Source organism: Taurulus bubalis (assembly GCF_910589615.1).
Source record: "Taurulus bubalis genome assembly, chromosome: 2".
NCBI classification, from domain to species: domain Eukaryota; kingdom Metazoa; phylum Chordata; class Actinopteri; order Perciformes; family Cottidae; genus Taurulus; species Taurulus bubalis.
Window position 1 is genome coordinate 21,369,620 of NC_136590.1, and position 12,500 is coordinate 21,382,119.

Here is a 12,500-nt window from a genome sequence, read left to right on the forward strand (position 1 = left end):
TCAGTTAGGAAGGTTCCTAACCAAAAAGGACTATTCGACTGCAGCCATAGGCTTCTATACAACCAGAGGAGTTGCACCCTGGTGGTGAGGAGAGATAATGCAGCTTTAGCACATGAAGCATAGACTTCTATACAACCAGAGGAGTCAAAGTTATTGATGCATTCGCCAACACTGAGCTCTTCTTTTTTCTTTCAGATCAACTCTCCTCGACTTCTTCCTCTGGTTGGCTGTGGAAAGGTGGTTCAGGCAGCATGTGGAGGCACACAGGTGGCCGTTCTCAACGGTCAGTGTTCACACAAAAGAGCCTTTTTTATTCCCCCCAATGGACAAGGAAACTTTTGAGGACCTCGTTGTGTTTCGATCGCAGGGACCAGAGGTCCAAATTCAGTTCCAGGGACAATTTGCCCTCAAAAAGGCTCCCGCCAGGGGTAGTACTTTCAGATTCAGATTCAACTTTATTGTCATTGCACATAGTACAAGTACTGTGACAACGAAATGTAGTTTGCATCTGTTTAGAGCACATATGTCAAACTCGAGGCCCGCGGGCCGGATCCGGCCCGCCGCGTCATTTTATGTGGCCCGCGACGGCTTCACGGACCCGTTTTCAGTGAATCACAGACCTTTGCATGAGCTTTTATTTTGAAGGGGATTTTGTATGTGCTTTTTTTTTTTTAAGGAGATTTTTTATGCAGCGGATTGCCATCTATTCACACTCTTCAATGCTGCGTTCACAACAAGCTTTACTTGCGTGAGTTTACACGTTGGACTATTTGTGATAGTTAAGCTTCAATACCGACTTTTTTTTATTCCATGTTTGTGCATGAAAACACTGAGTCTGTTAAAAAAAGGCTGAAGTTATAAAAATATTATGTGTGTTGTATTACCTCATGTCCTTTAGATGCACTTTTTGTTTTTTTTAGTGTAAAAGGGAATATTTCAAAAACAAATTTTGTGTTGGCATACTGTGATATAGTGTACTTTCTCAGGTTCAAACTGCACCATATCATTAAATTAATTTGAGAAGTTGAAAATGTTCCTCGCATTGGATCTCAGCTTGTCATTAAGGGGTCAAGGTGGGTCCTGCAGCCAGACCAGTTGAACCACTGCCCCAGACCACATGCATGTCTTTATTTGCTCACAGTTATTTGTTGGACCAGTTATGTCCTTCTCAACTGTGACAAAAAGCTTTGAAGAAAGTTAATATAGTAACGTGCGTTTGATCTTTGTCTTTGTTATTTTCTTCTGTTTTAAGTTTGATCTTAACAATGCGGGTTTCTTAACCCTAAATGAAATGGACTTCTGTCATAGTAACAGATACATTTGCTTCCATATATTTTTACATTTATATAAATGCATGTACAATATTTTTTCACTTGAATAAACAATAATCTAATACAAAGACAGTAAAATTATGTTCGGGAGGAGTTAAATGTATACAGTGTTACAGTTACAACCGGCCCTTTGAGGACGACCATGATGCTGATGTGGCCCGGGGTGAAAATGAGTTTGACACCCCTGGTCTAGAGTGCAAAATAGAAGTAGCTTAGGTGCAGTGCAGTGTGGTGGATAATACAATGAAAGACAGTATAAACAGTATGGACAGCATAAACAGATATATTCTCTCTCTCTCTCATATATATATATATATATATATATATATATATATATATATATATATATATATATATATATATATATATATATATATATATATATATGTATGTATATGTATATATCTACAAACACTCTTAAAGCAGTGGTTCTCAAACTTTTTCTGTAAATAACATCATTTTGTGACTCCATCTGTGCTTTTATAAGTAACAGAATAAAGAAAATGTCAATCACTTTCAAGTAAATCTGATTGCTCCATCAGACATTTTTTTTTTTTATTGCAAACACTTAGAACAATGAAAATAAAGTTCTATCTGTGGAAAAAAGAACTAATATTTATTACTACTAAATAGCTCATTGTGGAAAACAATAAGCTATTTTATTTTTTTGCCAAACAAAACAGAATGAATGCAGATATGTGAGCCATCAGGTTGTATCAGTATTAGTGGCTGCAGTGAGCTGCTTTCCTCTACACGTCTTCTTAAAACGGGGTTGTAGATTTGATACAATTCATGTTCAATGTTGAGCTGAGATCTGTTTTGAGAGACGCAGCAGCAGAAAAGACGACGTCACGGAGACTTCTGGCAAAACGCCCAAAATCGCCGAGTCGTGCAAGCGTAACCTGTTAACAGCGTACCGTAACCATTTACCCGAAAGTACAGGCATTTCTCCATGTATTTATTAATGACTTAGTTTTATGTCCGTGTACTTTGTACTTTTGTAATATGTGAAGCCAGCAGGCTCATTGTTAGGTACAAGACACGAGCACGTTGGCTCGTTGCACTTGGAGCAGGAGAGCGTTTAAAACGCAGATATAGCGGTCTGCTTTTTACGTGACCTGCTTGTCCTGGAACGGAGGTTTCTATAGCGCCTCCCTGATGGGAGGAGGGCAAACAGTCTATGGCTGGGGTGAGTGCTGTCCCTGGCAATGCTGTGCGCTCTATGCAGGCAGCGCTTGAGGTGGATGGTCTCAAGGGCAGGGAGTGGAGTACCGGTGATGCGTTGGCCGGTTTTCACCACCACTTTCTGAAAGTACAGACATTTCAAGGGGTAGGGTTTTGTAGTGATGCATATCATTTCATCCATGAATTAAGGAAGTACTCTGGTAGAGATTTAGAACGAGTGGAGAGCATTTCTCTTAGTTTGTCAACATGAAAAGTAAAGTTAGGCTCCGCTGCCAGCTTCCTGTCTCATTTTTAAAGAAAAGAGGGAAATTGCACAAGCTGTAGAAGAAATACAGATAAAATAACTGCTTTTTATAGATGGTTATGTTCTAAAACACAAACAAAACCAGCAAACCCTCAAAAGATAATTTACTTTAAGTAGTCGACGAAAAGGATCAGGAACCTCTATTCAGACCGGAAAACGTGGCTCAGTTACGGAGCTGCAAATGAAAAGACGGACTGTTTGAGAGCGATCGGCTGCATCGAGGGGATCTGAGAAGTAAAGACACTTTTTCTGACCTGATGGCTTCGTCAACAGGTTTGATATTTTCACAGTTTGCAGCTACAAAGCTCTGCAGTTTGGTGTCAGGGGAGTGACTCCTCACTAGGCCTCTTGGTGGCATCACAGATCAGTCGACCGGCAGCGCTATGTCCATCTCTGCAGTCTCGTGATGGACTATTTTCAGGGTTATTTATGTTCACAGTATTTATCAAGATCTGGAAATCCGTCCTAACTGGGAAATAATTCTCAGATTGACGCATTTCTGGTCTTTGAGGCTGACGAGTAAAGACATTTCATCAACTTTATTAATTTAGGAAACCACTTCTCTACTATTGTGCGATATAAGCAAGCTGTGGCAACATTATTTGCACTGAAAATTGACAAGACCAGGGCTCTCAAGTTTTTAAGACAGGTAAGAGTGACATATCCTCCTCCTCCTCCTATTTTCATTGGTTGCTGGATTACATTTCACCCAGATACAACAGATATGTTTTTCTGATTGGCTATTCGTGTAGCCCATTTCTTTTTTTGATTGGCTGATGAGTGGCACCTCGCGGCAGAACTCCAGGGGATTCGGGGGAGACGTGCTTGATTCCTCCATGGTGAGGGCAGCGCGACCAGGTCATGTTTGTGCGCTGCGGCACATTAAATAGCCTAAATTTTTTTTTCAGCGTCAGAAATATGATGTGTGGCGGGAGGGCGTGACTTAAGACCGAAATGCGTGACAGTCACGCTCAATGCGTGACACTTTAGAGCCCTGCAAGACAGTGTACACAAAGAAGGCAAGATGCACACAGATGGAAGCTAATCTCTCACAATGCAATGCACAAAGGAAATGGAGACAGTTTAAAACAATTAATGTAATTGTAGATGGAGGTAAAACAGCTCCACAAAAAAAAGGTACAAAATCTGAGGAAATAAGAGAGGGAATAATTTTGCAGTTTGATTGACGTCCAACGTTGCAAGTATCACTTCCTGTTGGCACAAAAGGATAAAGTGTATGATGCTAACGGCTAAAACACAGCCTCTGTCACCATGTCGGTGTATAAATCTCAGCCTGTGTCTCTGGATCTTTTCAGAGAAAGGAGAGATGTTCGTGTGGGGCTACGGCATCCTGGGAAAAGGCCCAAAACTCTCTGAGTCCTCGGCCCCAGAGATGATTCCCTCCACGCTGTTTGGACGCTCAGAGTTCAACCCCTCGGTCGCCGTCACCAGCGTACGTTGTGGTCTCAACCATTTTGCTGCAGTGACAGGTAGGTTTGTAACTTTTAGGGTCGAGGTGCTCCACTATCAGGTTTTAAACGAGAGACGTTATGTTTTTACAGAGCCAGGCTAGCTGTTTCCCTCTGTTTCCAGTCTTTATGCTAAGCTAAGCTAACCGGCTGCATGAAAGTGGTGTCAATCTTCACGTCTAACTAATGTTTTCTTTTGAAACATCAAACTTTTCAGGTCTGTGATTTATTGTTTGTTTAGGAAGTCACACAGAATGAGATGTAGCTACAAACTATGTGACTCAGAAGGGAAGTGCACAGATTTAAAGTTGGATTTGTAAAGGTTTGACATAAAAAACAGAATGTGTTTAAAGAATGTGTTTAAACAGAATGTGGACTATTTAGAATCCTACTATTTTTGTATCATTATTTATTTATATACTTTTGTATAAACTATCTAGTAAGTGTGTTTATTGTGATTTTAGTTTTGCACAAATCACATTTTTGACCCTGTGTGATCTTTGGTCGCCCCCCAGCGTGCTCCCGGACCCCAAGTTGGGAACCGCCGGACTAAAGGACTAAAAATCCAAAAGATTTGCCACAAGATCCAAAAATGGAAATGTGTAATTGGAACCTGCTTACAGACCTTTCAATACATGAAGGGGGGGGGAACTACCCAATTTAAGTTATTAATGAATTACAGCTTGTATTTATACACTTACGATTGTCTTTTTGTGTTCTCCTTTGTTCACTCTTTGTGTGATAATTGTGTTACTACAAAGACAAAGAGTCAACATCCGTTATTATTGTTTAAACAGCGTGGCTATTTCAGAAATAATAACACTGGAACATTAGTATAGGATATTAGTTTATTCTGCACGTCTCAGAGAAAAGAGCTCCGACTTGTTCCTAACTGCTTTTGCGCCGAGGCTCACAGCGGGCTCACGTTTGATGGTTTGCGTTGCAGATCGAGGCGAGCTCTTCGTCTGGGGGAAGAATGTGAGAGGTTGTTTGGGCATCGGCAAGAGAGACGACCAATACTTCCCGTGGAGGGTAAGACAACACTGATTCAATATTAGTCATGCAAACAAAAGAGGCGACCATGCAGCTGAAGGGAAGAGCGCCTGTCTGTGAAAATATTTTTCGATATTCGGTATCGGACGTTACTCTGCCAACTACAGGGTTAGTAAAATACAGCTATTCAATTCTAATAATATATATATTTGATATTTGATCGGTACTCATCCACTTATTCTAAATCCACAAGTCCATCAAAGCTCGTAATAAAGCCATCAAAACGATCCATTGTTTAAAAACAGCTGCATTTGGTTTTATACTTTGTGTTTTGGGATTAGATAGGTGCCACCTGCTGGTCAGTAGAGAGAATGCAAGTTTTAAGACACTTCCGCGTCGGCTTCACTTGGCAGGACCGGAGGTTGTCGACTGACTCTTGCGTATCAATGATCAATCGGTCGGAAAGAAACTACAAGTTGCGTAAAGTTTTCTAGTTTTTCTGATGTTCTGTGTGTTTCTCCATCAGGTGACTGTGCCTGGTCAGGTGGTGGACGTAGCGTGTGGCGTCGACCACATGGTGGCGCTGGTGAAGTCCCTCCTGTGAGCTCCCGTGTTCCTGCAGCAGTGGATGAAAGGTTTGGATGTTTTTTGCTGACCGCTCCTCTCTGGGGGTGCCTCAGGGACCCGATCCAGAGCTACGCTGGAGGCTGGAAGCCAGCTGCTCTCCACAGGCGGCGAGGACCCTCGTGTCCCCTTTGCTGACGTCAAGACGAGTGCAGAGCGGTTGATTCTGCAGCAAACGGACACGTCTCACTTTACTTCCTGAAGGTCGACTGGGAAAGACATCAAAGGACGGTTTTGGTTTATTACAACTAATCGATTGAGACCAAAAAACAGGAAATAATTATCTGTTTTCTGCTTTTGTCTCTTTTGTATAATTGAACTTGAATGTCTCTGTGTTTGGAGGAAACAAGCCATTTGAAAGAAGCTTTTATCGATTTAAAACAATATATAAATATTTATTAATTAATTTTCTCATTTGCATAATGTGTAACACTCAGGGGAAATAGTCTAAAACATCAAGACTACTATATATAAAAATAAATATATACATAGTAGTCTTGAGGTTTTAGACTATTTCCCCACAGTGTTACACATTATGCAAATGAGAAAATGAATTCATAAATATTTATAAATACTTTTTTGTCTGTTTTCATGAATGTAAAAAAGGTTACGAGATCACACAGGAAATACATATATGTAGAAGCCCAGATTTTATTTGCGTGTTTCTCTGGCTGTTTTGTCGTATTTGCATCTTATTGCTCACACAAATCAGAGCTGATGAAATAGTCCTGGTCTTTAACCTCTTAACATTCCTGTAAAATTTGACGAAAAACGCCTATCCAGGTATACCCAAAGTAAATTGGAAGCTGTAATTCAACTGTTTGGAGTAAATGCATGGTCTTGGTCTCTTTTGAAAAGTAACAATCTGAAACTTTTTTTCCTCAATAGTCAGAATCACTTTAAGTGCTGCTGACACTGAGTTATATAAGTTTGAACACACTAAAGTATAAGGTTTTTATTTCCGTCTGAACATTTCTTTGTAAATAGATGCCTGTAGATGACTATAAATGGGACTTATGGACTGGAAAACACAATGGGACAATAGCCTGAAGCCTTTTCTAGTCAGATAACAATATCAATATAACAATATCACAGAAAATTAATATTTTACACATGTTTTTCTAATGAAATGTCTAGGCGTTTTTTCATTTTGAGACTGAAAATATTCCTGATATATACACTATATACCTATTAAAAAGGCTTATAGTCTTGCAAACTTATAGAGGTACTATTCATATGTACTACCAGTATTGCTGATACAGAGAAAATTAAGTATACATGCACTTCTATGCTAATTCAATGACAGACTGAGGATCTATGAGCAGAAGTCTGTTCTGGTGAAGCTGAAGCCTGTTGGGATCATCTCCACCCCCTCTTGTTTAGACCCGTTTTTTAGGCAATTTCATTGGCTGTACGAAACGCCTGTCATCTGTAGGGGTGGGAATCACCAGAAGTCCCACGATTCAATTGTATCACGATACTTGGGTCCCGATTCGATACTATCACGATTCTGCGATATATTGACTATTGCGATTTTATTCCCTTTTTTTCACCGCAAATTGTCCCCAAAGGAAAACTTTGTCAACATATTGTATCTAAGAAGATAAAGTTTTCAGTCTGTTCATCTCACTTCAATCATTTTTATTGCAGCAAAATGTGATTGTCAAGCAGACAAACTGACCAACACTTTCATAAATGTTGCACCTGACAAACTGAACAGCTTGTGTTACAGTCTGCATTGTCGCGTCATTCGAGCTGGACGCGCCAGAGAGGAGGCGGGGCTTATCTCTGTGGTTTATCTCTGTGCAAAGAGTTTCCATTTCTGCCTCCACCATGAAAATAACTACTATTTCTACGTTATACTTGTTGTGGAAATCCCAAAGAGGTCGGAGCATCGAACGCCTTCGTGTCTTGGTTAATAATATTACTTCTCCAGGAACTGCTTCGGGATGACGGTGTTACGGATTAACAGGCGGCCGTGTTAACTGACGACTTTCGGCCGGAAGTCACCAGTTAACACGGCCGCCTGTCAATCCGCAACACCGGCCGCTTCCAGCGCTACGAGAGCACCGGCAGCCAGTTTGATTTATGCTTGAGTTAACGTCTTTGACCAGCGCCGTGTCGCGGACTTTGTCCTGTGCGCCGTGCAGCAGCTGTGCAGCAGCGCCGCTACGAGTGACAGGAAGTCCAGACGTTTGATTTACACACGGACGGCGCATTTCTCATTTCTTTCTCCGATGCCTCCCATAATTGATTACATACAAAAAAGATTGATACTTGGCTTTCGTGTATCGATACAATATCGCCACACAAACTATCGCGATACTATGCTGAATCGATTTTTTTCCCCCCCACCCCTAGTCATCTGAGCTGTACGACGTGACAGGCTTGAGCCACGTAAGAAAATAGAGCCTGAGCCTGAACTTCAACGTAGCTTCTGGTTGGGTAATGTAGCCTGTCAGTCAGGACATAAAGCTCCTATTGGTTCAAGTGGGGATCCAATAGAAAGCTTAGATTTCGGCGGTCATTTTGATACCGAGTTTGTAGCTGTGCTCTCATGCAAACTTGCCTTTTCTCTAAAATTAATTTGTTTATCTTTCATATCTTCCAGCTGATATGAAATGATGCAACGCCAGTTGGTGGATATTTATGGATGTAATCACGGGTTTTGGACAATCTTTTATGGGATTCATTTTTATTGGACCTTTACGACGTAACAACGCCGTTTTTGTTGGAATATTATGGATTTATGGATCAATATGAGGCGTCATCGGTAAGTTGCCTGGATTTTGCTATCGTTTGTTTGTTTGTTGTTGTCTGACAAAAGTCTCGTTTGTAGCTGCTGCGGTGGTCTGATCTTGAAACGGATTACACAGCTGGAATCACAAGAACACATTTGGCACTCGTACCGAACTATAAATAGGGGGTACAGTGTACACTAGAATGTACAGTAAAGGACGCCCGCGGGATGGCAGAACGTTAAGAGGTGCATCTACTGGTATTACAGCCATAATGATGTCCTTTGCTTGCTGTCATTAATGATTTACCGCACGGAAGTCTAAGACGATGCTCTTTATGGTCTCTGCAAACAGAACAATTCTCCAATGGAGATTTGAAATGCGTAAAAGACGGCAAAAAGTTAATCTGTCAAAAAATACTAAAAAAGTACTTAAAGTTCAAATAAAACCAACAAAGGGGTCTGAGATCCCAAAAGAACAAAAGATGAGGAAGTTGCACCCGGCTTGTCCTCTAAACCTAAAGAATACATTTTTACAGGTGGTTTCCAACACAATCAGCAACGTAATCATTAATTTGTTATGTGTACACTATTCTTTACCTCTTTTAGCTTTGTTTTTGGTCTCCACCAGCCCCTGAAGGATTTATTTATTTTTTTATACCTGTGCAAGCCATTGTGGGCCCTCAGGGCTAGAGATGTTGCTGCGAGCTTGCACAAAAGGCATTAATTCATCTTCAATACGTTGTTCGTTGTAGTATTCTCCAAAACAGCGAGGATGACTTCTATACAACCAGAGGAGTCGTCCCCTGGTGGTCAGTCGAGAGAATGCAGCTTTAACACATGAAAGATAGACTTGTATACAACCAGTGGAGATATTTATGAGTGCTTATAACTAATCATATAGTGTTTTAGGCAGATTATAATTCATTTTAGACTATAGTTCACCTAAATTTCTTTTTTTCCATAGACTTTTCCATTTAGAGCGTTTTTATATACAACTAATTACAACGGTAGAATGCAACAAAGTAGGTTTCACTTAAATTCAACTTTTAGGTTTTTACTGTTCTGTTACTTAATATGTTTATCTCCACTACATGTATTTGACAGCTTGAGGTAATTTTCAGTAAAGCTTAAGTCAATGAGCCGTCACGTTGAACTCTCGAGGATTATGTAAGAAGAAAGCTGATCCAATGAGGTAAAACAATAACAGAGCATGGTCTCTCCTTTAACCTTGCGCTGCAGAGAGGGTTTCTGCAGCTGGAGCAGCCCTCCGCCTCTTCTTCTTCCTCCATCATTTGTGTGCTGAAGTGAGCTGAAGCAGAGAAAAGGGTGGTGTGTGGAGGCTACAAGGGCCTGGCTGTTCTCTGCTTTGTTTACTCAGCTCAAATAATACAGACAGCTGATCTACCTGCTGTCTCCCCATGAGCTGCAGGCTAGAGAGGAGGAGGGGCTCTCAGTGGTGGAGACGCCGGTCGGTCTGTCTGTGTGTGTAGATATCTTCTCTTCTTGTGGCAACTGGAATTTTTTTTTTTTTTTAAATCGTGTAGGTCCGGATAGTTTTTTTTTTTTTTGGGGGGGGGCGCTGCCCAGCGTTGCCCAGCGTTTCTGAGATTGGAGTGAGACGCGGGAAAAAACTGAGGTCGTGATCTTCGCAATAGAACATGTGACGTATCAAGTCTTGGCCAATCAGCGTTAAGATGTCTACAGCGGCTTAATTTCCCTCCCACCAGTTTTTTAAATGGTGCTATCACGTTAGCTAACGTTGTTGGGAGAGACTGCGAGTGTGGTTACTGGCAGCGGCGAGTCCGTGGCAGTGTGACTCAGCGGCACTGGCAGTTCTACCTACCGACACCTGACTACATATAAGGAGAGGACAAGTGGCGATTTTACCAATTTGTATTTAAATTAAAAAACAAGTGGCCGAAATTTCTTCCGTAGGGTGGATATATATATATATATATATATATATATATATATATATATATATATATATATATAGATATATATATATATATAGATATAGATATATATAGATATAGATATAGATATATATATATTTTTTTAAGATTTATAGTTTAAGATCGTGGAGAAAAAAAGTGTATCCTCCAGTTAATTATAATCTATATAGTTATGCGGTTATAATCGTTGTCAGATTATTCCAGTGTTCCAGACTAACAGTGAAGTCTCCTCAAAGTAAAGTGGTATAACAGTATGACATAATATGGTCAAATAAAAATAAAATGAAAAAAGGCTGGTACATTATACATATTATGGCATATAAGTGTAATATTATGAAGTGAAATGTAGTAGTAGCAAAACAATATTCAGTATAGTACAGCAGTATTGCATATTGTAAGTATTAAGTCTACAAAATGCAATATATATATATATATATATACATACATACATCTGTTCAAAAGTTTAGGGTCACTTAGAAATGTTCTTATTTTTCAAAGAAAAGCACTGTTTTTTTTCAATGTAGATAACATTAAATTAATCAGAAATACACTATACATTGTTAATGTGGTAAATGGCTATTCTAGGTGGAAGCGTCTGTTTTTTAATGAAATATCTATATAGGTGTATAGAGGCCCATTTCCAGCAACTATCACTCCAGTGTTCTAATGGTACATTGTGTTTGCTAATCGCATAGAAGACTAATGGATGATTCGAAAACACTTGAAAACCCTTGTGCAATTATGTTAGCAGAGCTGAAAACAGTTATGCTGGTTAGAGAAGCTATAAAACTGAGTATCTGAAGCATCACATGTGTGGGTTCCATTATACTCTCAAAATGACCAGAAAAAGAGAACTTTCATGTGAAACTCGGCAGTCTATTCTTGTTCTTAGAAGTGAAGGCTATTCCATGCAAGAAATTGCGAAGAAACAGAACATTGGTCTGGGTGACCCCAAACTTTTGAACGGTAGTGTATGTGTGTGTATATATACATTTGTACACTTAGGTATTGACAAAAGAAGAAATAAAACCCATAATGATCATAGTTTGTCAGCTTCTCGACGAGTGACGCTGTTGTTCAGCACTGACTCGCACTATTATATTCCCTTACCATGTATATAGTATTCTTTATTAGCTGATAATATTCATATTTAAACTTAATATACTTGTATTGTAATGTTTTTGCATTATTTTATCTTAAAGAAGACATTTTGTCAATCTGTAGCATATTAATTCCCAGTTTCATTGTCAAAATACTGATTTACAGTAAAATCCCGAGGCTCGACGACCACGTGGGGCAGAGATGTCACCAGTTTATTGATTTAAAAAGGACATACTGGGAGCAAATAACAGTGAGAGGACAATCCCTGTTAAGTAAAGACAGTAAAAACTGAACACGCAACAAGCTCCCAAAAGAAAAAGAAGAAAAAAAGACACTCGCTCTTCAACTGGTTTGTCTTTAAAAATGGAATCAGAAGAACTGTCAACGCCCTCCAGTTTTAACACTGATAAATACAGAGTTTCTTCTAATCCTTTCCGACCAGAAGAAAGATGGCTGTTTGGTGAAAGGAAAAAAAAAGAAAGGAAAACATAATCACCAAATGCTTAAGACCAACAGAAATGTCCCCACGTGGGCATCGCTCTACAGTAAATAGCCGTCTCCTGCTTTCACATCAGTTCAGCAGGCCTGTGGGACACACACAAACACGCACGCTCCTCCCTGTGTGAACCATAGCTTATGTCTGTGTCATTATTCTGGGAAACAAAGTGGCTCAGTAATTTATTTCTACCGGAGGCATTTTTATCATTGCACTTTATCGTCAGGTCGTATTGCAGCTTCACGGTGTGAGCAAAATAATCCATGAAGCGACCTGAAAACTAAGCAGCTTCCTGTCAGGAA

General features: G+C 39.9%; 1 protein-coding gene across 1 annotated transcript in view; it reads left to right on the plus strand.

The window, feature by feature from the left end:
* Nucleotides 1-6,922, plus strand: part of rcc1l (RCC1 like) — a gene marked incomplete at its 5' end in the record, with an annotated part of 12,563 nt that extends 5,641 nt beyond the window's left edge. Inside the window, 4 exons of the mRNA XM_079237421.1 lie at nt 196-283; nt 4,137-4,310; nt 5,236-5,321; nt 5,809-6,922. Coding sequence (XP_079093547.1) covers nt 196-283; nt 4,137-4,310; nt 5,236-5,321; nt 5,809-5,886 — 426 coding nt within the window. The 3' untranslated portion in view covers nt 5,887-6,922. The remainder of the gene's footprint in view (nt 1-195; nt 284-4,136; nt 4,311-5,235; nt 5,322-5,808) is intronic.
* Nucleotides 6,923-12,500: the final 5,578 nt, after the last annotated feature.